At 43.2% G+C, this 25,030-nt stretch overlaps 1 protein-coding gene across 4 annotated transcripts in view; it reads right to left on the bottom strand.

The window, feature by feature from the left end:
- TTLL4 (tubulin tyrosine ligase like 4) overlaps positions 1-25,012 on the bottom strand; it is a 31,940-nt gene extending 6,928 nt beyond the window's left edge. Inside the window, exons 1-14 of one of the 4 annotated variants that reach the window (XM_044438120.1) lie at positions 24,894-25,012; positions 15,398-16,869; positions 14,503-14,624; positions 11,706-11,769; positions 11,171-11,295; positions 9,884-9,994; positions 8,782-8,858; positions 8,013-8,369; positions 5,123-5,205; positions 4,559-4,687; positions 4,137-4,259; positions 3,760-3,858; positions 3,160-3,294; positions 2,582-2,719 (exon numbers count right to left, since the gene is read on the bottom strand). In XM_044438120.1, coding sequence (XP_044294055.1) covers positions 2,582-2,719; positions 3,160-3,294; positions 3,760-3,858; positions 4,137-4,259; positions 4,559-4,687; positions 5,123-5,205; positions 8,013-8,369; positions 8,782-8,858; positions 9,884-9,994; positions 11,171-11,295; positions 11,706-11,769; positions 14,503-14,624; positions 15,398-16,791 — 2,957 coding nt within the window. In that variant the 5' untranslated portion in view covers positions 16,792-16,869; positions 24,894-25,012. Of the gene's footprint in view, positions 1-2,581; positions 2,720-3,159; positions 3,295-3,759; positions 3,859-4,136; positions 4,260-4,558; positions 4,688-5,122; positions 5,206-8,012; positions 8,370-8,781; positions 8,859-9,883; positions 9,995-11,170; positions 11,296-11,705; positions 11,770-14,502; positions 16,870-24,629; positions 24,868-24,893 lie in introns of those variants that run through there. The other 3 variants (XM_044438118.1, XM_044438121.1, XM_044438122.1) reach the window with 3 other exon arrangements.
- Between the last annotated feature and the right edge of the window lie 18 nt (positions 25,013-25,030).

The raw sequence follows: 25,030 nt of genomic DNA, 5'->3' as shown, positions 1-25,030 counted from the left end.
ACTAGTACAGCAAAATTAATGGAAAACAGGAATAATTCTGTGTCTACTCTAAACATAGATTTAAATTCTACACAAAGAAAAACTCAGTTTTGCAACCTGCACAAATGTATGCATATATCAACAGTGCTTTGTATAAATTAATCTACTTCTACTATCCTCGGAGCAGAACAAGAAGGGGAAAATACAAGCCAGCTACTAACTGCTATTATCCTGGCAATCTCACTCAGATAACTATAGTTGATAGCACTCATAAGGGAGGTTTTGGAAGCCTTGACGACACCTCTAGTCGGTAAGGTAGGGAGGCGGAGGAGAGTGCTGCCATGGATGCAAAAGGAGGTGGTTAGAGGGATTAGACGAAAGAGGAACCTCCATAGGAAATGGGTACTGGGGCAAATAGACAAAAGGGTATACTGGGAGCAGGAGGCCCATTGCAGAAGGATTCTTCGCAAGGCTAAGGCTGATTACCAGCTGAGACTTGCCAAGAATAGCAAGAGTAACAAAAAGGGCTTCTTTCAGCATGTAAATAGGAAGAGGAAGGGGAGACAAGTGGTGGGACAACTAAATAAGGAGGAAGGAGATCCAGTGACTGATATGAGGGAACAGGCACAGATGCTAAATGACTATTTTGCCTCTGTGTTCTCCCCAAAGTAGGACAGGAGATATCCGCATAGGAGATTAGATGAGACTGGGGACTTAGGGGCACAGATTAGAGTCACCCCCCTTGAAGTCGAGGGGCTCCTCAGGGCATTGGACATTACAAAGGCACCAGGCCCTGACGGGTTACACCCGAGAGTACTTAGAGAGTTGGCAGGGGTTCTCTCACGCCCGCTGGCCTCCATTTTTGAGACCTCGTGGAGAACGGGTGAAGATCCAGAGGACTGGAGGGTGGCATCAGTGGTCCCAATTTTCAAAAAGGGTAGTAGAAAGGACATGGGGAATTATAGACCAGTTAGCCTTACGTCCATTGTAGGAAAAACAATGGAAAGGCTCATAATAGAGAGAAATCTAGTGATGCTAGATAGGGAAGGGAGGCTGACAGCCACACAACACGGCTTCCGCAAAAACAGGTCCTGCCAGACAAACCTTGTGGAATTCTATGGCAAGGTTTCGCGATGGCTAGATGGAGGGGATGCAGTGGATGTGGTATACCTGGATTTCAGCAAGGCCTTTGACAAAGTGCCCCATGATATCCTGGTGGAGAAACTGAGGAGTTTTGGGATACACCAAAGCACTGTCTGGTGGATTAGGGCATGGATGACTGACCAAAAGCAGAAGGTAACCATTAGCGGGGAATCATCAGGATGGCGGCCAGTGACAAGCAAAGTCCCCCAGGGCTCTGTCCTGGGGCCGATCCTGTTTAATCTTTTAATTAACGACATGTAAGAAGGGGTGAACAGTCTGCTGATCAAATTCGCAGACGACACTAAAACTGGAGCAGTGGCCACAACTGAGGAACAGGTACTCCAGATCCAAAAGGATCTGGACAGACTATGGAAGTGGGCAGGAGACAACAGGATGGCGTTCAATGTGGATAAGTGCAAGGTTTTGCATTTGGGGCATAGGAATAGCTGTCATAAGTACAGGTTAGGTGACAAGTGGCTGGAGAACAGCACTTGTGAAAGGGACCTCGGGGTACTGGTTGACTGCAGGCTAAACATGAGTCAGCAGTGTGATGTGGTGGTCAAGAGGGCGAACGCCACCCTTGGTTGCATAGCCAGAAGTGTGGCTTCTAGATCAAGAGAGGTATTACTACCACTCTACACGACTCTGGTGCGCCTGCAACTGGAGTATTGTGTTCAGTTTTGGGCCCCTCATTACAGAAAGGATATAGCCAGGTTGGAGTCAGTGCAGCGCAGGGCCACAAGGTTGGTGGGCGGTTTGCAGGGGATGCCGTATGAGGCGAGACTGAGGGAACTGGGTCTCTTCAGCCTGGAGAAGAGGAGACTCAGAGGGGATATGTTAGCGACATACAGGTATGTGAGGGGATGTCACATGGAGATGGGTAGAGACCTGTTCTCCCCCTGCAGAGGAAAGCAGGACACGCTTCAATGGAGCAAAGCTCAGGGAGCCAAGGTTCCATTTGAATGCCAGGAAGCACTTCCTGACAGTCAGGACCCCAAGGGTGTGGAATGGGCTTCCACGAGAGGTCACTGAGGCCCCATTGGTGTGGGTTTTCAAGGACAGGTTGGACGTCCACATGGTGGGCATGTCGTGAACGGAGCCGGCTGGTGCCGGAGGTCAGACTAGATGGCCCGGGAGGCCCCTTCTGACTCGCTCTGTTTCTATGTTACCTTGGAAGCACTGCTTCCAAGATTTCACAATGCATTACCCAGGCTTTTGCAGTCATAGTGACAGGAAAGCTGCTTCAACGTTAAAGCAAAGAAAAAAGTGGTTCCTGGATGTTGACGTATGTGCCCAATTCAGTTTCAGTACTAGCGCAGTACTGAATATGCATCACTAGATCCATGTTTCAAAGATGAATTCATGCATATTACTGTCACAGCAACTTTACCCTACCACACACCAACAAGAAGAGGGCCACAGGCAAACTACTTTGAGTGTGCAATGTACCACCTCTGACCTGGTTGTAGAGCTGCTGGCACTTCCAGAGGGTGATGCCACATCTTCCGGACTCGGCAACAGAAAGCCAGCTAAGTTAAGGGCATCCCGGACCATTTGGCCTTTGATGCTTACATCTAGAGGAGAGTTTGAATGAAGGCTGCAGAGAGAAGGAGAATATTTTTTTTCAAACCTCAAACGGACAGGCACATCCTCAATTACTTTGCTCCGGGCTTTGATAGCTGTTAAGTTTGAATTACAGCTCTCCAGAATGGATGACAGGAGGAGTTCTGACTCCAATGCAAGACAGGCTGTATCCAATGTTAGTCCTACAAAAGTAGACCCACCTCCACTGTTCTCAAATTCCACTGCTTTACCATAGCTACACTCCTGGCCCTCCGTGATCCATAATCTCAATTCTTTGCTCTCTTCTGTAATGCTTCATGAACTTCTAGTTTCCCTTGCCTCTCTGAGGAGGGAGCCATAAGCACAAAACAAACAGTCTGTTCAACAAAAAACAGGTCTAACATGCATTGATGGATAACATACATCAGCAGTATCTACACTGCAGTGCTGGATGGCACATCTAGCACAGCTTACCTAGGAGAGATATTGACTTCCAGGATCCATGGCTTAAGGTTCTCATCCAGCATGACATCAAACCCAAAAAGCTCATGGCAACAGTAAGGGCGCCGTACATACATCTTTAGAAGGTTGGTTATGTAGGGCTCTGATCTGGAAGGCAAATGAAGAGTTTGGCTGCTCTTGAGAAGAAAACCTGCAGCAGAAGATGCTACTTCCTAGCATCTGCTCTGTTAAACAACCTAAGTGTGTGATCCTAGCAAGCCAAAAAAACAGAGTGTGAACAATGGCATCTCCATTCGGCTAAGGCAAGAGCCTCATGAAGGTCCTGTTCAGGATGCAATGTAAGTTATAAGATCCAGGCAAGACAGCATAGTCAAAATAATTTTTGGATCAAGAACCAAAGAACCCAGAACCAATATAAAGAAGAATCTGATTCCAGAGGTATAGAGGTATAAAAATTAAATCAACATATACAGTACCACAGAGGACAGCAAGCACTGATGGATGCCAGCAGATAAGAAAGCCAATAAAAAATAAACTGGAAAGCCAAATGTGTGTGTGGGGGGGTTGCTACCAAAAAACGGGGAGGAGCAAGAACATGATCTTAAAACTCACGCAATAATTGTTTTGACAACAATGTCTTTTATCTTCTCCCAGATGGCCTCGCTGTCGATTCCTTTCTGGGACAAATAGCTCCAGAGCGCCTTCAGTGCCCTGCAGAAATAGAGAATGTGTGTGTTCACACATGAGTGCATCAGCATTAATCCAGATAAATTCATGAACATCTCTTCCCTCATGTCTGAAAGAAAAAGGCAACATGGCTCTTTGCCTTTCTCTGCAACTATGGATTCACTTAACTCCTTTCTTTTGAAAAGAGAGGGACTACACCTCGGCTACTCAGAACTGTATCAACAAGAAAACCTCTGCTGACTGGGTGCCTTGAACAGCACAAATGGCATGAAGAGCTTTCCTTCCTGCTCAGTGATACTCACCACTTGTGACCTTCGCAAGCTGTTTCATCTGCATTGGATTTGTATTCAGTATTCTTCTTGTTGATACTGTAATTGGTCAGGTGCATATATTTGTTGTTGAGGCTCTTCATAGAGGAGGAATATCTGGGGTAAAAGAATAGCAGAATGTTCGCATGAAACACGGGTAAATCAGCGAAATGAATGGGAAGGGTATTTCTCTGGCAATGTAAGAGGTACAAGACAGAGCTACATCTTTCAGCATATTCTTTCTGCAGCATAGTCTCTCTCTCTCCACACACACACAGAATACTTCATTTAAAAAACCCAACCTATTCACCTGTGAATCATGAACTGGTGTTCGAAGCAGAAATCAACTTGACCCTCTTATTCAAGTTGTTAAATACCCACCCCCTCTTGTAAGCACTAATTTTGGAGGAACCTACTTGCAACTGGCAAAACGAACAAGTCCATCTTTGAACAAGTAGACACGAAGTGGATCATAGCATGTGACGTAAACATAAATCCTTAAGTCGAACTTACTGCCACCAATGAGGTAGGGTTTATGTATGTACCTGCAATGGGAAAAGAAGCAATGTGAACACAACACAGAAAGAACAGGCTTGAGTTTTAGTTTCAGGAAATTCAGGATTTTGCCGTCAGAGGACAGGCTTGATAAAAATGGATTTCACACTGCAATATGTGAGAGGCAACGGAAGAAACTTCAGCCTTCTCAAGACAGACCAGTCTATACCCCAGCTAAAGACTTCCACAGTCAGGTTTCTGAAGACACCTCAATACAGTAGTACCTTCATAACTTCCCTGCCCTTTAGTTGAAGGCAGAAGCAAAAGAAACCAGTTGAACAGAACAGCTTTAGTTCTATAAGGGTGGGAAGTATTATTGGAGACATGTCAGTTCTTTGAATATATCAAGAAATTATTCAGCTGCCTTGTTGGCTGGATGAAGAGAGACCAGTACACAGCATGTTTTAAGGGAAAATTTTCCTCACCTTTGCACCAGCAGTGGCCTGCGCTTTGGCAACTGGCTCCACTTATGGATAACTTGAATTCCAATGCCTCTAGCTGATGCTGGCTAAAATGAGAAAGAAAGATGCACATGATATCCATTTGCTACTTCTTTACAGTACAAAACTGGAGGATAGATCTGTTTTTGTACTGTCAGCTTTAAGACACATCACAAAGAGAGCTCACAAAGATCTCAATGTAGTTTTAAATTCAACTTCAATCAATGGAGGGAAAAATCCTACAGCCCAGAGAGAGCTTCTGAGAGGCAAGCGGTTATACAATAGTCAGGATTCTCAGCTCCAGAGTCAGAGAGGGCACTCTGTCTTCGGAACGGGGGAACAGCAGCACTGACCCCTTGTGGTCAGTATGGAAGGAAGCCTGCCTGCTGTCAGCTCTCTGAGGTGAAGCACATTCAGGGACTTGGAAAAGGAGGTGCTTCAGCAGAACTGGAAGGGCCAGGATACAAGGCATCTTGTGGCAAATCCAGCATCCTGTCCTCTCCCTCCAAAATACTTCAATCAGCTGGACAGGTGAAAATGCCCCACTAGCAGAAAATACAGGGCAGAAAGATGAGGATGCAAAGATCACTTCCACCACTCCTCCTCTCTGCACAGGATATCCATAAGTCTCAAAGTTCAAGGGCTTATGGGGCTTGCAATAGGACTGAGCCCAAAGGGCACTATCCTATGCATGTTTAGACAGAAAAAATATCCTATAACATCCAGCATTCCACAGCCAGCATGCTGAGAGATGCAGGACTCTTCTGTTTAAGCAAGCACAGGATTGTGCCTAAAATTAAGAAGGCAGAAAATTGTTTGACCTTTTAAACAGGCTTCATGAATAAAGGCTGAATATATTCACATGCTGGTATACAATAGTTTATTCTGTATAGACAGGATCAAATTCCTTTTTGCCACATGTAACATTCTCTGTAGAAGAGATGTGAAGACTTGAGTTAAAATGGGGAGATTGTGATGTCTGGAGACATTCCCGTTTTGTTTCCAAAAAGAATTGGGAAAAAAAGTATTACAAAATGTTTTATTTTAGAAAAATGATTGGGGCAAAAAGTTCATAAATTGCTATCTGGTCTTTACTTCCCAAAATGATTTTTAATTCTACATGGTATAAGACTAGAGATGCAAAGATCCTAAAAATTATGAAACTGTAAGAAGAAATGCAGTGCCACAAATCATGCTTAATTTCTCAACATGTGAGTCAAGCTGCTGTATAATACTCTGTCAAGGAAATGTGCATTCTTGACAATTTGGGGTTCACTTTATAGAGCTCTGCATTCCTGGGCATGTTCTGTTGAGATGCTGTAGCAGTCAATGAATGTAATTCTAAAACTGCTAAAGAAACTCTGTGGATTGTCCCAACTTTACCACCATACACGGGGCAAGAGAAAATAAATGGGTGGGTTATCCCACCTATTTTACATAAAAAAGAAAGACTTGGATCTATGAAACTCATCACCAGAGATTTTAATAAAGTATCCAAATAGATTTTAGAGAATCCTGCTACAACTATCAATTTTTACCCATAGGCACCAAAGAAAATCCTCTCTATCTAAGCACAACTCAATAGCCTGGTTCCTGTTGTTTAATAATAGCACTGCCACTACTGCTTGAGACAACCCTTCAAAAGATGCTTATTTTTAAGAGTAATTATTTACACAAGATAGTCAACTACCACTTTGCAAACAATAGCTTGAGTTTAGAGATTCCTAAATGTTTGATTACCATTGCAAATGGGTAAGAGGGTCTCCCCTAGCTAAATACGCCTTTAATGGCATTTCCTCTAGACTAGATTTCCCTGGTCTTTACACCAACCGCTTCCACACAAACAGGAACAGATGCAGTACACCAGCTTTCCTCTGCCATAAGCTCTTCCTGTTCCTCTGCTTTCTAGAATTTTTCAGGAGCTTTGCAGCTTGCTGAAGTTAACTTCAGTTAGACATAAAATAGGAACCAAAAATGTATTATATCTAATTAGGTGCGCTTATATTATCATGCTCATTCAGCCAATAATTACATATTAACTACATTTACATTTTAACGTTTTTAACGTTATTGATAATTTTATGAGAAAACTAAGTTATACATACTAACCAGAACAGAAGAAAATAAACCACAGAGGCTTATCTTCCCTCCCCACACATGCCGGTGGCAAGCCACCAACAGCTGTGGGTTGTCGTAGCACACAAACTGAGTAAACATAAATGACTGTGATTCATAAACCTCCCTGAAAACCAAGAGTTGTTCTAAGGTTAAAGATGGTTTGTAAACCATCCCAGCCACCAACACCTGCCAGACTGATGTTGTAACTACTAATGCCCAGATAATTAGGGGAGGAAAAACAAGTCACTGTGACTTATTTTCCCTTTGTAATCATGTGAACCAGCCCAATACATTTTAACTTCTTAAAGTAACTTCAGATTTGCAAAGAATGCTTTTTAAAAGTATTGCATGCTTTTCAATTTTTTCCCAAATTTTTATTTTTTCCAGAATCCCCTCTAAGGGAGATCTTTTTTTTTCGTTGACTTCAAAAGTCTAATGAACTTCTCAATTTAAGGAACATATCAAATCTTTAGTATTTCTGAAAACATGTTTGGATTCAGCTATGCTGCACAATTTAGATTGACTATTTAGTGCAAAAGGGTGGCATTTGCAAACATATTAGGAGTTTCTACTTTAAAAAACTATTTTAGTCCTAGTAGAAAGAGAAAAAATAATGAAGATAGAAACATTTTAAAGGTGCAGAGACCAAATGGGCTTTTTGTGCTCAGGGAGCAAAAAACCATTTAGCATTTACAATTCTGCTTGTCTAATTCATGCATCCCATCCTTCTCTCTTTATTCCTGTGTCATATCTTCACCTCAGAGAAAATGTATCTGGAAAACAAGCATGTACAGTTGCAAGAGGGGAACAGACGGGATGTGTTTGCATTGCTGGGATAGGCAGAGAACAGCACAGCTGTCCACAGCAAAGGACTCCAAAGAGCATCCATATCTGTATCAGAGTGTCTGTGGGCTCCCACCGGCTTCACAATCCATTTCTGGCGACTCCCACAATCTTCCCAAGCCTTCTTCAGCAGCTTGATATCTTGAGGGAGGATAAAGGACTGGGGCAGAAAGTTGAACTCCTTCTTCCCAAAGCGCTGCTGCATTTTGGACACATTTCTCCACAGACGGTCCTTCCGACCAATTTGAAAAGAGCCAGGAAAGTGGTTCAACTGCAGGGATGAAAGGCAAAAACTGAGCAATGAGGTTCCTGCTATCTCCTAGCTGGAACAGCTGAACAGCTCCTAGATTATCCTCTCTTCCAAATTCAGGGATGACCCTGAGAACCTGCTTTGCCCATGCTACCACCAAGCCCATCTGGTACTCCCTACAGATAGTTCAGAGCTATGCATGCTAGCACTCATGTGTTCACCACACTGCGTCTTGCAAATCAAGGCGTCTGCCCTCAAACCACAGCATGAAGGAAGTGGGTAAGAGAATATGGCAACAGAAAACAGGAAAGGATCAGTTGCATGCAGCATACAGATGGGGAAAACTGGAGAGAAGATCAGAGAGAAAGGACATAACTCATCTTCTCTCCTCACCTGCCACAATGTTCTTGTTGCATATGGCTGTATTTCATACCTTCTGATGCTCTCTGATAACCCTGAACCCAGGAGATTTCATGTGATGGCCCCAGCAGCCCAGCCAGTCATTGTTTCCTGTGGGCAATAGGGCAGTCCAGAGATGAATTATCTGAACATCATAACTGACAGTTTAAGTTTAGTCTCAGACAACTAAGAGTACAATTTGGCAAAAATAAATTGGAAATTTATGTCTGGCTAGCCCATGTTTTCCCTCCCACCAGAACCAAGGGTAGCACTGTACAAGAGACACTAAGCTTTGTGGGGAACTATACACAATTGCAGTATTATAGCATCGATATCACAGTGTATACTGTGAGGTCAAATCTCATTAAGTAAAACAGAAGGTCTGGCACTCCAGGTATTGGTAGACTAACTCCTATTAATTCAAGCAATGCAGCTAATCATGAAGGATGACAAGAATTGCCATCCAATAATTTGAGGGATCACATGTGCTCATCTCTACAGTAAAGGTGGGCAGCTAAGAGATGTGCTATTAAAGCCCATTACCGCTTTTCCTTGATCAACCACATCCTAACTAACCGTCCTTCTATTCAGGAGTGTGGGAAAAGGACTGGTGTATGTAGTAATACACAGGGCCCACAGTTGGTCACCAGTTGTTCCAATAAACTTGAAAAGATTTGCTAAAATGTATGCACAGCAGACAGCCTTTTATCCCATGTTGTGAACTCTCTTTCCTGCCCTCTGTAAGCACAGACCATGCTGCAGCTAGATGGCTCTAGCACCTCATGGCCTGGGACCACTGTAGTGAGAGCTGCCAAAGGGCCGTAAAGCAGAAGAGCTGCAAGAGCCAGCAGGCTTCCCCAAAACATGGCAGTCAAGTGTATGACCCACAATTAAATCTGATTTGCAGTGTCATGAAAAAAACCTCCGTGCAAAAGATGCACACTGGAGGAAACAATTCTGTGGGGTCTTCTGTTCTTTCTGCTACCCAGATCCACATCCTCAAAATGAGCCAATGAATTCCCAGACAACCTGTACTACCCCCCAAGGCAAAGCTGTGGACTTTCACAACTTTGGGTGTATCTAAGGCAGGAAGAAATATGCACCCACAGACCATTTCCATATTGAAAATGACTCACTCCTGCTAATTTTGAAGTGGGACCTGGCGACGGTTTGCTTCACAATGTTGGGAGTCACTGTACTCATCTTCCATCGCAGCATCTTCCTCTGTTCCCAAGGGAGCTTCTCCACTAGGAAGAAAGCAAACTCTAAGCTCTCTCTCTCTCCCCACTTCCCCCCACCCCACCAGGAGGGAGACAGGGGGAAAGCAACCCTTTTGATCCTCCTGGACCTCTCAGCAGCTTTTGACACCATCAACTATGGTTTCCTTCTGGCCAGTTGGTACTTGGTGGCACTGCTCCTGCCTGTCTGACCATCTCCAGACAGTGAAGTTGAGACACTGTTGCTCTGCGCCATAGTACTTGTACCATGGAGTCCTGCAGGGCTCCATTTTGTCCCCATACTTTTTAACATCTACATGAAAATGCTAGGAGGGGTCATCCAGAGGTTGGGCTGAAATGTCACCAATATGCAGATGACACTCAGCTCTACCTTTCATTCTCATCTTATCCAGGTGAGGCAGTGCCTGGGCTCACTAATGGACTGGATGAGGACCAGTCTGGACATTCCAACTAATTCAAAACAGAGCAATGTGGCTGTTAATGAAGACCAATACTAGATAACATATCACATCAGCTGCACTGGCTGCTTGTCACCTGGGCCCAATCCAAAGTGCTCATATTAACATATAAAGCCCTAAATGGCTTGGGGTCAGGATATCTGAAGGAATGCCTATCCCCATATATTTCTACCAGACCACTAAGATCTTCAGTGGAGGCCCTTTTTTATGAGCCAGCCCCTAATGAGCTAAAAGGGAAAAAGGCAAGGAGAAGGGCCTTTTCTGCTATTGCACCTCACTAGTGGAATGTCCTTCCCAAGAAGGTGCATTTGGCACCCTCATCACGTATATGCCACCATCAGGTTGAGACATTTTTATTTAATTCTTGTTTTTAATAGCTGATTGTTTTATTATGCCATTATTGCTGCTTTTTTGCTTTATGTTCTCCTATCTGGCATATTAGTTATTTGGAATTTCTGTTGGTTATTGCATTTAACTCTGTTTTATGGTCTTACAATTTTATGATGACTGTTTTAGTTCTCTCTGTAAGCCGCCCAGACAGCTTTTGGGCTATGGGGTGGCATACAAATGCAATGCATAATAAATATATGACTTATTTAAAATGACATCACCATATACATCCCACTGTCACCTCACACTATACTCTTCTGTTTAAGCTCCATGTCCACCCTGCACTAATACTTTCTGGCTTTGCCTGCTCCCTGCAACCAATTCAGATCCATCTTACCTCTCTCATCCCGGGTACCAAAATACAAGGTGGGAGACACAGTAGGGAACAGGCTGCATATGAGAGCTGGCTTGAGAATTCGCTCTTGCCCCTCAAGTGGAGGCACCAACCCCTCAATGCAATTCCTAGGAAAAGAAACAGGATTGCTCATATATGCAGCCACAGGACTAAAGAAGCCAACTGAAATACCAAGCAGAGTTGGGGGAACCAGCAGTGCAACACCTTTTCTGGGTTATCTGTTTCCATTATACCCAGTCAGGTTTAAGGTCTTTAACAACACAGGCTGGGAAAGTGAGCCTTGCTTCGCAGAGAAGCACTGACAAATGATGTTCTTCAGAAAAGGAAATTAAGCTGATTTCAGTGCAACTGCTTAGCTGCTGTTTCCCTTTGCAAAGTGTATTTCCAGGCAGTGTAAGCTGCCAAAACAAGCAGACCCTTTCCAAAGTCCTGTGCATGCCCACCGTTTGGGTTTAAGAACACAAGTGTCCAATACTGTGTTGACAGAAAACACATCTAGTCCTTTTCTGAAACCAACCTGGATATGATAGCCACAGAACCATTGGGAGATAAGCCAGATGATGATGAGCCATCTGATTCACCTGAAGAGACAGACGCAGATTGTTGATGGCATGAAACCTTGGCCACACTCCAGCAACACACTGATAAAATTCAACATCCTTTCCTTTTAATTCACAACAAAAATGGGTATACAAGTCCTTTGGGTGCTGCTTAACCATTAGTACCACTTATATCACAAGTGGGAAACCAACTTGCCTCATACATTGGCCAGAAAAGGAACAGCTTGTTTCAGTCTTCCTTGTCAGAAAAAAAATCCCAAAATAAACTTTGAAAGTAAGAACTGATGTCTGGTTTTTACTTTTTCTCCTTATTCCCAATTCTTTTTTTCCTTTTTGTATGGTATCTTTCAGATTGTAAACTTGAGGGCAGGAATTGTACTGAACCGGTGCCTGGCTGAGGTAATGGGCTGGATGAGGGCCAATAAACTGAAACTCAATCCAGATAAGACGGAGGTTCTGATGGTGGGTGATTCAAGCTCCTGGGTAGATGACTTGGGCCTTGCCCTGGACGGGGTTGCACTCCCTCTAAAGGACAGGGTCCACAGCTTGGGAGTGCTCCTCGACCCGGAGCTGTCCTTGGAAGCTCAAGTGACAGCGGTGGCAAAGAGCGCTTTCCTTCAGCTTCGGCTAATCCATCAGCTGCGTCCCTACCTGGAGGAAGATTGCCTAGCAACAGTAACACACACATTGGTTACTTCCCGGTTGGACTTCTGTAATGTGCTTTATGTGGGGCTGCTCTCGAAGACAGTCCGGATACTTCAGATGGTGCAAAACAGAGCTGCCAGGATGCTGTTGGGGACTGGGCGTTATTCTCATATAACCCCAGTCCTCTATCAGTTCCATTGGCTTCCCATCAAAGTCCGGGCTCTATTCAAGGTGCTGGTTATTACCTATAAAGCCCTAAATGGCTTGGGATCAGGATACCTAAAGGAAAGCCTTCTTCCCTATTTGCCCTCCCGCCCCGAGATCGGCAGCAGAAGCCCTCCTCCAGAAACCCTCTGTGAAAGATATTAGGAGACAGAGTACCCAGAGGAGGGCCTTCTCTGCTGTGGTGCCCCATCTATGGAATGAGCTCCCCAGAGAGGTCCGCCTGGCGCCGTCATTATATGTTTTTCGGTGCCAGGTTAAGATCTTTTTATTTAATCAATATTTTAACAAGTTTTAATATTGAATTTTATTACCATATTTTAATTGCAGCCAGAGTGGGTTGTTAATTTATGTTATACTTTTATGTATTGGTATTTTATTTGTGTAAGCCGTCCTGAGGCTCTCACAAAGGGCGGCATACAAATATCTTAAATAAATAAAATAAAATAATTGTCTCATTATTTGTCTTTTTAAGCTGCTCTAAGAGGTTTCTTTTAGCTGAAAAGTGGGATTTAAAAACTGTAAATAAATATGGCAAGAGACTATGCAATTGACCCAAATACCTCTCCTGACACTCCAAGTAGTTCCCATATGGCTGAAAGAACACCTTAATTACTGCAGCACATAAGTTCTGTGCAATGGCTTCAGAGCAGGCTTGGTATCCTTTAGAATGAAGAATGAAGTTAAAGATAGTCAGTATCTGCCTGTTCTGTAACATAGTCTTGAAATCCCCAAGATTAAGGTGGAAAAAGGTAAAATATTTCTTTACACAAAGCATTGCCCACTGCTTCATATCCCAAAACTCAAGGCCTTTTCACCTTCTATTTAAATAAGGATATCCTAAGAGTGATAAGCATCGGTGCAATTTTTTTATTAAATATGACATTTCAAAACACAGATAAATATAATAACTATATTAATGTATTCTTAAGCTAATAAAGAATAATGAACATTTCTGGTTTATACATCACAATATTAAGAAAAACCAGGACAGTCTAAGCATAGTTTTCTTCCAACCCTTTGAGGTAGTAATTGCCCTAGAATGAGTCAGGGCTAATAAGGAGAATGCTCTTCTGAACAGCAGCAAGGTATTTAGCAGAACAAAATCCCCTCTCCCTAATATGTATTGAGTTTAGAATATTCTTAGCATGGACACTGAGGGCACAATCTTCAAGATCAACTGGCTATGGCGATATAAGATTTTGTAGAAGCTTCATCACTATGACACACAGTCCAACAGAATAACTCAAAGAGTGTAAAAGTCCAGGATTACAGGTTTAACCCTCTTGGGATAAGCACATATAGGAGACAGCAATTATTCTTCTTGCATAGCAGTGGCCTTTCCTGCCCCCACCATAATTCAAGCATAGATTTACTCTAGGTATTAAAGTATTGCTACTGAAAAACACTAGAAAATTCAAGAAATTGGCTAACTCACTTTCCACTGTTTTAAGAAATGTCAAAGAAGAGCTTGTTTTAGGATCAATTAAAATCATGTTACCATATACTGGAACAGAACAGAACAAGAAACTTAAAAGATCCAACTCACTTTCTCCCTTAAAGAGAGGTTAACTAGTTAATTCACAAATGAAATATTCATAAATGTATGTGAAATATATAGGCTAAAGGTACCCAGGTGGTAAATTATTCTATTCATGTTAGCAGTAGTTCTGGTTGCAATAAATCTTTCATTACGTTTCTTTCTCTCCCAGTATTATATTATGAATGCATATGTGTTGTCCTGATGCCAATAGTAAATATTTACTACTGTGACAGGAATCTTTTAAGTTTTTAATAGATTTGAACGGTGTCTTGAAATGCTAATAAGAGTATTTTGAACAGGATGAGCTTGCATGTTGAAGAAAATAAGTGCTAAAAACCACTGACCTTCCCCATCCTCCTCTTCCACCTCTTCATCTTGACTGCAAGCATCTTCTAAGCCATCAGGGAGTTCTTCCTCCACATCTTCCACTTCTGCTTGGTCCAGCACGGGCAAACTGACTGCAGCTCTACAACACAAAAGCTTATAGCCACAAGTGGAACCCTCAAGGAGCTCAGATATGGTCTTGTAATTCCTGCTCAGTGATGATGGCAAGGAATTATTTACAACCAACACGCTGGGATGAAGCACTCCCTAGACAAGAGCAAACAAAGCAAAGGCATCCCAAATAGCTATTTCTAGGCCCATTCTCCACTATCTTTTTCATTTGTGGAAGTTAATAAGAACCACAGCACTGAGCACATTGCTGCACTTCAGTTCATTCCCAGGATTAAGGGGAAGCTTCAGGCTTGGCTGCTTTCCTATATGACTATTACCTCCCCAAACAAAATGGTACATGCAGCTACAATGTTCTCCTTACACTGAAGCAAAATAAGACATTGGCAGCTTACCATGTAGGCAAGGTTGAGTCACTTACTGCTGTGTAAAAGAGACAGAAACTGGAAGCAGAGGAAGGGAAGAAAGGCTACTCACATACTTGTCAAAAAGTTGTCTACCAATAATAACAATAATTGTCAACTCTGATTTAAGAGTTGTTTTTAAGAGAGTGATAAAACTATAAAGCTAGCAGAAAGATGGTAAGGATTAGGTTAGTAAATGCAATAGAAAAAAATAGTATTATGGATTCCTGCTTACGTGAAGTATACCATATGAGGGAAAACAGAAATATCCTGATAGAATGCTGTTCAGCTCATCCTATACCTTATCACATCAAGCCCTTACCTAGGGATGCTGGAGGAAACACTGTGCCAGCACAAGAGACATATCTACCATAGTACTTACTCAGTATCTTTCATAGTAGTAGGCTGCCCCCAATTTGTATCTGTGCCCAACTGGAGAGAGGAAATTTTTGTCTCTACCTCAGAGACAGCAGTTCGTGGGGATAGCTCTGTTTTTAGCACCTGTTCTGCAGTGTTCACCGATGGAGAGCTGACTGATTGACTTGAGGTGCTGTGGTTGGAAGGTTCAGGATTTGAGCCAAGGAAACGCAAAGCAACACGATTACTGCAGACATCAGCAACTTCAGTGCCTGAAAGGCTCTGGTGGCAACTACCAGGCTCCAGATTCAAGGAGGTGGCAGCTGGTACTTCCTTTGGAGTGATCTGTGCTACAATGTGTGGTTTCCATCGACTGAACAGACTGGAATGGAAGTTTGTATTCATAAAACAGGAGTTGTCAATGCGGTGACCAAATTCATTGAATGTACTAACCTTCCGGATACCACTTGAAGTCAGCTTCCTCATGGCTTCCATCAACCGCACATCTTGTTCTTTCAGGTTCTGTGACCTATTTTCACCGTCCTCAAGTCTCCAAGAGGGGCGTTCTGCTTTGGGAACCAGACCATTGTGTACAGGTGAGCGAGAAGATTTGGCACTAACTTGTTCAAGAGAGTAGCTGCTGCCTTTCCCAAATTTCCTCTCAAAGTTCACAGGAGAGCCATCCCCATTTCCTCCAGAATGGGTCCACGAGAATCCCGGAGGCCTTGAAAAGCCTTTGAGCTTCTTGTTTTCTGGTGGCAGCGGTAGATGGGGGTGCTGCAAAGGCACTTTAGCACTAGTTGGCCTCAGGAAAGAGTTGTTGTTCAGCACTGGTCTATATGCACTGGAGCCCTGCTTCCCTGAGCCGAGAGGAAACCCTTTTGACACTGGACTGGAGTGCCCACCAACAGTATTAGGCAGAAGGCATGGATCCACAGTTGATGATGACATGGTGTTGCTGAGAACAGACCGGTAAGTAGGTGGGGGTGGGATGCGAAGAGGTTTTGTCTCCAAAGTACTAGGCTGCAAGCAGATGGACTCAAGCCGCCGGTATGGCTTGTGTCTGAAGTAAGAGCGCCGATACAGCAAGGTGCTACCAAGAAAGTTTGGGAGAGAGTGGGGCTGAGGTGGAGGTGGGCTCAGAAGAACTGCCTCACTACATAACGATTCTGGATATAAAAGACGGGGATGCTGCGAAGAGATCCCTGAGTGGATCTGGTGATGATCCAGAAAAGTAGTCACATGATTATATTCCAGCTGCCAAATGGGCTTCACCTGCTGCTTAGCAAGGTACCAGGCCTTATTCTCATGAAGTTTTGCTGTGAGTGGAGGCACTGTCAGCCCTGATGAAAGGCCCACCGGGAACTGGTTCCCCCTCTTGAGGCTTAGGCTATAGGCATCTGGCCCTACTGAGGCCATGTAGAGCCATCCCACACCCTCAATGTGTACAGCCGGTGAACAGAAGTCAGTCAGAGAGGCATCTTTACCATGAACAGCCTGAAAAACAAAAACACAGTAATCACGCGAAGGTCCAGAGAAGAGCTGTAACAAACCATTTCAGAATCTGTCCCTTTTGCACCTGCAAACTTCCGTGCTCTGCCAGATCCTGCAAAGCAAGCCAAGCCAAGCCGTCTTCGAATGTTTGCAGAGCCCCAGTTGCGCAACCAGCAACCTCCCGCATCAGGTACAGTCACCCAAAGAGCAGCTGCAGGATAAGAGGGGACCTGCAAGTGGTTGCACCAGGTGCCATTCCTGGTAATCAACCTTCTTCTGCCCTTGGGGCAGTTGGCAGAAACAGCACTGGGCACTGCTTGTACAGTGTGTGAGGATCGGTTTCTGGTGAGTGCCCACCGAACACTGGGAAATCTTGCCAGGAACTCAGGCTCATAACCTCTGCAAAGCAGACTGGAGTCCAGGGAGCTGAGCCCAGAGAATCCAACGGAGTCCCAGCCCCAAATGGATTCCTTGAACATCCCTAGTCCAGAGCAATCATTCTACTATGACCTTCTTTATCATTGCGACTAAGGTTTACATAATCGCCATAGTCCATGGTGCTGCTGTGGTCCGCAGTAGATTGCAGTATGTGCCAGTAACCACAGGGACTATTCAAGCCATGGTGGGCACTCTTGGTAGCTTATTGTAATATACAAACCTGGAACAGGGTTGATTTTTGCCATAGTTAACAAACTACCCACAACTCCGAAAGAGCCCATGGGTTGGGGGTGCTTTGTTAACCATGGCAACAACCCACCATCACTGGATGCAGATGTCAAGATAAGCTGCATCCTATTCATAATAGCTGCTGGCATATACCACAATCCATCATGGCTTAAATTAAGTCAAGTGGGCTGCCCATAATAATGCAAACTGGCCTAATGACTAATGAATGGCAGAGCCATGAAGAACAGCAAAGTTTCTGGAGGGCAAATTACTTACAAAAAAACTATAGAAAAGAACTGCATCACTGGGAAGTCTTCTTCTACAAAGGAAAGAATGGCCCAAATGTTTTGAAGTTCAAACAAGGCAACAGAATTTAATGCATGGGTCCTCAAACTAAGGCCTGCGGACCGGATCCGGCCCGCCATGCCCATTTAACCAGCCTGTCCCACAGGTTTTGCACTTGCCGGGCACGTGCGGGCGCGTGGCTTGCTCGTGAGGAGGTCATTTTGGACTAGCTCTGAGAAAATGATCTCCTTGTGAGCAAGCTGGTGCCTCGCCCTGCACGCCTCCCTGCTGGCACCACCTTGGCGGCACGCACCCACTGCTGGCATCTGTCAACTTGCCCCCTTTAGAAAAGGTTTGAGGACCCCTGGTTTAACGTGTTAAACATTTGTTTATAATGGAAACAGCCCACCTGCATAGCTATATACCAAGGTAGCATGTTGAGTCACCTTTGCTAAGCTGCAAAGGCAAGGGCCTGCAGCCAGATGGGTGACCATATGTTGAAGTGGAGCAGGGGGTTGGACTCAGTGGCCTTATAGGCCCCTTCCAACTCTACTGCTTTGCTATGCTATATGAGCAGTAAGTAAGCAGTGTTCCTGCTTATGGAAAGAATGAGAAATAAACACTTAAGTATAAGATTTCATCTTGTGCTAGCTAGTGTTTTTATTTTTATGTAAGAAAGGGTGTTCAAACAGTGACTGTTAAAACTGAGGACAGAGCTTCAGAGTAGCTATCAAAAAATCACAGAGTTTATGCTACTTATAAAAGGTACAATGTACAATTCACTTGCATCAAGCAATTGTTTGCCTCCAACTTGGAGTCACAGCAAGCAAATATAACATGAGTAGATGTGTAAATATGGTGCCAAGTCCCATGCTAAAAAGCAGCTAGTTCTGTTATTAAACATTCACCTCTTGTATCAGCAGCATTGCTAACTCATCTTCATTATTTGATACACTGGCATTAAGTGGCTTATTTCTCCACTGCTCTTCCACTTGCACAATATAACCTCAGGAATAAGGTCTCTTATGCAGGGTCTCTTATGAAGACAAAGGAAATCTGACAATTTAATTACAAAGTTACTACTGGTGGGCTGGATGTTTCTTTGCTGCAGATGCCTGCCCACTCAGAGGCAGTGCCCAAAGAATGAAGTCTTACTTTTAAGCATACAGCCTGTTTTCCAATACACCAACAGAGGCAGCAAGAGGCACAAGGAAAACCTGCCCCAATTTCAGCTCTGTTACACCCACCAATTTTCAAATGACATAGCTAATGAAGATTAGTAAAGAGATGACTGGCTTTTTCATCTTTTAGCATCTAGAGAGCTTACCAGGCAAACTGTTTAAACAGATGATAGCATTTTTAAAGGTGGGAAGGGGAAAAGGACATCAGGGCATACACATGCAATACTTGTGAAAAGAACCAAAATGCCTATGATGTACGTATGGTGATCCAGAGGAAAGTGGTCACACATTCATTGCCTTGTAAGCAGGTAGCATGCAGAGTCCTTGGAAAACAAAGATACTGATACAGAACACTGAGAAGATATTACTCCGCACAGCCAAAAATGCAGTTGCCCTGGGCAGACAGCCCATCCCAGAGCAGACTATTCATGAAGCTCACAGAATTAGCAACAGTGTATATAACAGTATACTAGAATCCATACTAGATTATATTAGAAACTATAAACAGTGTATTAGATGGACACTCCATGCAGCTTGAAATAGACCTACATCAGACAGCTTGTCTCTTAACTCAATTTTAAAAAATGGCTCTTGTGTCTGGACATATTTTAGGCTCCTAGCAGTACATTTTCCTTGCAAAATACTGAAGTCCCAGAAATAACATTTCAGAGTTAGTATACTAGGCACCCACCATCAATATACAGCCTCTAAGATCTTAGTTCACAAAGATGATCTTTGCTCTGACAATAACTTCTGTGCTATCCCAAAGCAAACAGCTTCTGTATCAAGAAAACTGCCAACACCAACATTCTAGAACAGGACTTTGTGTACTATTGTGGCTCTAGGCTGGAGTGTGCTGCCTGCCTTCAGATGAACTCTTAGACATTTCATCAACACACACCATCTCACAGGACCATCTTGGAAGACTGGTTTCTCCTATTCCAAACCTGTTAGAGTTTGTTAGCCAAGGGTTAGTGTACTTGAGAACCTAGAGATAAACAACAGTGCTGCTATCTGCTGCTGAAAGACCTTGTCTCCAGTACTCATCCATTTCCCGTCATGGATTGCCAGTGCAGCTGTGCTCCAGTTTAGAAGGTGGCACTTGATACAGCTGCATGTATTGGATTACCCGCTCTACACCCAGCAACAAATTCCAACCTGTAGTGACATCCAACTCCTACAGGCAGATTAGAATAAAAACAAAGAGACTACACTGAGCTACTAGCACTTGGAAAGATAGAATTTCCTCTTGTAAACAGGTTGCTTGCTCTCTGCCAAGTACTGTTCCTCCTGTAGTTTCTAAAGAAAAATTGACACCAAACATTTCTGAGAAACCAACCAAACAAAAAGAGCACAGCAGTAAGATGATGCAATTACAGAACCAGAAGATTCTTCAGGATCCATCTAGACTCCTCTAGCTCTATTTCTCGAAGGGTTGTCCTCTGGGATGCTTTTCCAATCTTCTTAAACATTCCTTGGAAGGAGGTTTCCTTCCACCCTCAGCTAAGGTGAGGTTGTCAGGTGAGCAATTCTGGAGCACCATTAAAAGGCAGCAAATAGGCTGTTATTGTATGTTCCTTATTATGCAGAAAGCTATTTGAATTTTCTACCTAAAGATACCAAAATATAAAATGGGCCACCTCAGGCTATATGATCTTTCTTAAAGACTTGCTTATTTGAGCAGATGCCCCGATTTCAGAATGTAACAGATCCTCCTACATTCAGAAAGTTCAAATAGCTTTTTCAGATTAAAAGCATAGAATTCTACCAAGATAACTGAATATTTCCCTGCTTTTCCATAAATTTTAGTTATTATAGGACTTGAATGGTATATGAAGGTAGACTCAATAGCACTTCCCTCCACGCATCTCATAAAAACACTAATGCAAATATGGCCCACTGCTATGCATAATCAAGATTACTTGACGAGCAAGCAATTATGCAGAAGTTTTAAGTGTACCACAGCAACCCTGCAAATTTTCACTTGTTCCTAATAAACAGGATTTGAATAACGGCTACTGTATTTTACAAAAAAAATAAAAGGTGCTCCTTTCTTGACAAAAAAGAATAGGTCTCAGCCAAGTCTCTCAGAGAAATAGCGCATTACTCCCTTGATCATCACAGCAGTTTTCAAACGCAGTTTAGGAGGATTTACCAGGGAAATGGAACCCTAATAACCATCTATTATTCACAGCCAAGATTTCTCCAAGGAGTGCTGTCACCATGGAAGTGATTTCTCAGAATTGCCCACCAGTCTTAATATGGTGCACATCGTAATAAAAGAAGTTGTGCAATAAGCAGTTGATGGCTCTTTAAAGTGCAAAAATTGTAATGCTAACAGGGCTTATTTTTCTAATATTTTAAAGCTGCGTACTAAAGGCACATTGATTGATTCTCTCTCCACCCCATGAATCCTTCAAAGTTCCTGCACTCTCACTAGAAATGCTGCCAGGAAGAGTCATTCCTTTCTTGTTGCTGTATTAAATGTTTTAAGGAATAGAATGGTGCTTGCATTCTGTTAAAACCAGGTGCAAGAACTCACCACCATGTCACCCTAATATTAACCTCAGAGACCTGTAAACAGATTACTTGTTTGGATTGATACTCCCCTGAAGAAAAACCAGAAATATAGATGGAGTGTTCCTTGAAAAAAAGTTTATGCCACAAATAAAACAAGGTAGATTGGACAGTAGATGATGTTTGAACAGTATACCAAACAAACCAAGGATTTCTAGTTGTTGCTATGACTTCCTATAATGAAGAAACAAAACATGAAAAACAAACTGTTTCTCAGTAATCCTGAAAAGTACATAGAAAGCTGTGAAATGCTTAACAGGTCCTAGCTTGCCTTTCTGCAGCTCTGAGTACATGGCATTACTGGAAGGTCACAGAATTGACTAACAGATAAGCTGATTTTCCTTACTATCCAGGTAAAATAAAGTGCATCTTCTACCATCATAGTCAATAGTAAAGTATCACTCACCAGCAAGACATTTTTATATCAAACACAAGCTCAGCCACAACACTTCTGTACCTCATTGTTTTTCTCTGTTGTTACCACCCCCCATTTCTCTGTCTCTTTTCTTGCTATAATTGTAACTCTTCTCTCATGCTCTCCCTGTTTTATGGAAGCTTGTGTAGTTTTGTCTCCTCTTCATGTCATAAAACTTCCTACACCCAACTTCCTTTACCTGAAACCAATTTCCTGCTTTCAGTTTGTCCAACATGTTCCACTCTTTAAAATCTTCCTCAAATTCCACATCACCAACAAAGTATTTCAAGAAATCTCTCCTAATCTCCTTATGTTATTGGTACTAGTCACACATGCTTCTTCTCCAGTGATCTGCATAGAAAGAAGACTACAAACCACCTGGGCAGATGCTGTCATGTGCAAATTCTGCAAAGTACCCAGCACACTGCTGAGATTCATTCAATGCTAAATAGTAATGAATTAAGTATCCCAATCACTACACATGGGGAAATGCTAACCAAATCTCAATTCAGACTTTCCAATATACCACAAATGAAACACTCAAGGTTTTCCTAGCCAGAGGCTTGCTGTACTCAGTAACTTGTTACTGAGTACAGCAAGTTTGGTACAGCAACTGGTGAGAACTGCTCTCATACACTGTTGTACACACACACACACACACACCTCAAATCAGCCTGTGTGAGAAACTAGAATGATCTGTGGCTGGACCCAGCTGAAGATAAAATTAGATTAACATAACATGGCTTGTGTCCAGTGGCACACTTCTGCTTGAGGGAGGTCTTATGATCCAGCGGAGGTCTCCATAAATGGAAAAGGGAGGGAAGGGGAGGGAAAGTGACTTTCTAGGAAAGCTGGGAAAGAAATTGGCCAATCTGTTCCAGAGTGCTGAGTGTCTGAGAACAGCATGGCAGGTGATACAGGATGCTGAGAGGAGGATTCTGTAAAAACAGTCTTCCATTTCCGTTACATCAAATTCTTTGCCAGATACAACTGGAGAATCCTTGACAGATGGTCATCCAAGTCTTTGATTAGAATGCCTCCTCCAGTAAAGAACCACCAAGTTCGCCCTGAGGAAATCTGTTCCCTTGTGGAACAACCCTTTGCTACTCAGTTGTCCTTCCTAGTGTCTAGCCAAAATATGCTTCCCTGTAGTATGAATCTATTGATTCAAGCCACAACTCCTGAAACAACAAAGCACATACAACAAGCCAGTATAGTGCAATGGTTAGAGTGCTGCACTGGAAGTCAGGAGATCTAGGTTCTAGTTCCCATGCAGCCACTGAGCTCACTGGGTGACACTGGGCCAGTCAGACTTTCAGTCTAACCTACCTAACCATGTTGTTGTGAGGATAAAAAATAGAGGAGGAAAACATAAGTCACCTTGGGTTCCTTGCAAGAGAAAGAAAGGTGGAATGTAAATGCAATGTAATAATAAGCCTGACCTATCTTCTGTATAACAGCCTTTCAGATATTTGAAGACAATCATATCTCCCCTTAGCCTTTTATATTCCAAACTAAACATATCCAGTTCTTTAAATTGCTTCTCATAGTACTTGGTTTCCAAGATGCCTCACCATCTTGGCTACCCCTCTGCTTAATTTCCTCCATTTTATCAGTGTAGTTTTTTTAAAATGATGCACCCAGAACTGGACACAGTCCTCCACTTGTAGTTTGACCAGTACAGAATGGAGAAGAATATCGTTTCTTGTAACCTAGATATTATGCTCAGGGTAATACAACTTAATATTGCATTAATTTACTTAGAAGCTGCATTGGACTGCTGGCTAATGTAGTGCTTCATTAAATTGCCAAGGTCCTTTTCCTAAGTACTTAGTATAGTGGGCTATATTTCTTCTTTCTCCAAAATGTTAATATTACAGTTCATATGAATAATGAAAAAGGGCTAGGACAACAGCAAACATCTTATACCTAGAATCAGTTTTGCTAAATATATCACTCTGACTAGATATATGAGTTCTGCTAAATATATCACTCTGACGGGTGGGAATTTCAGCCCAGACCTGGTGGAAGTACTTCAGTAAATCACTTTTTCTCTCAGTTTTACCTCACAATCTGTTTAAAAAAAGAAATGAAAAGCCTAGCAGGCTACTGGGAGAATTATGACAAAAGTGGTCACGTTATTTTAAACACAAGAAAATGCATCCCCACCAACAGCAAAATGTACAACAAAATTGAGTAATACATCTATGAGTCAGTGAACACCAATAAAGTACCTGCCCACATTTATCATGTGAAACAGCCCATCCTCATTGAACCAGCATTCCAGAAGAACAAGCCTGCCATTGGGTCGTGAGCTTTTCACACGGGCCATAGATTTGACCCAAAAACTGGCAAGGAAGAGATGCCGATGACTCACTCACAGCTTAAGAAAGGCCAGTCGCAGAAGAGACCACCACTCTTAATGCTATTAAGACGTACACTCAAATGACCCACGCTCCACCCGCACCATCTTGAAGGGCTCTTCAGCGCACACTTCTGCATACGTGTTTGATCACGGGAATTCCTTTTAACCCACCACTCCTTAAACCAAGAATACAAAAACGCAACTTTCTTAAAACTACCCCGGGGGTGATAGGGCAAGGGGCGAAGGTGAGGACGACTAAAGAAGGTGTACGTACAACACAGAGGCATGCCCCAAGAAAAGGAGCCCAACACACGCGACGGAGAGAAAGAGGGCAGCAGTCTTCCAAATGAGCACCGGCTGCTTAATTCAGACTATCTCGAGTATCACATGAACGCCTGCGAAAAAGAGCCCGGTACTTTAACCCTCACTCTGAGGCAGGACCGGCTCAAACTCGGCAGGAAGGTGCGTGAGCTCGAGGGATGGGAGACGGAGATGAACTATTACCTTGGGCGACAAATACAGCAGCCCATTCACTTACCGGCTCCGCGGCGGGCGGTGGCTTGGCCCCCTCTGGCCCAACCCGATCCGCCCGCCGTTACCATGGAGGCACTTCCGGCTAAGGCGGGACTAGAACCCTGCATGTGGCGACTTCTTCTATCGTACGCTCCGTGCTGC

The sequence above is a fragment of the Varanus komodoensis genome, unplaced genomic scaffold (genome assembly GCF_004798865.1).
Source record: "Varanus komodoensis strain SLA01 unplaced genomic scaffold, ASM479886v1 scaffold32, whole genome shotgun sequence".
Lineage (NCBI taxonomy): Eukaryota > Metazoa > Chordata > Lepidosauria > Squamata > Varanidae > Varanus > Varanus komodoensis.
The sequence above is the reverse complement of the archived record's forward strand: the minus strand, read 5'-3'. Positions and strand labels throughout refer to the sequence as shown.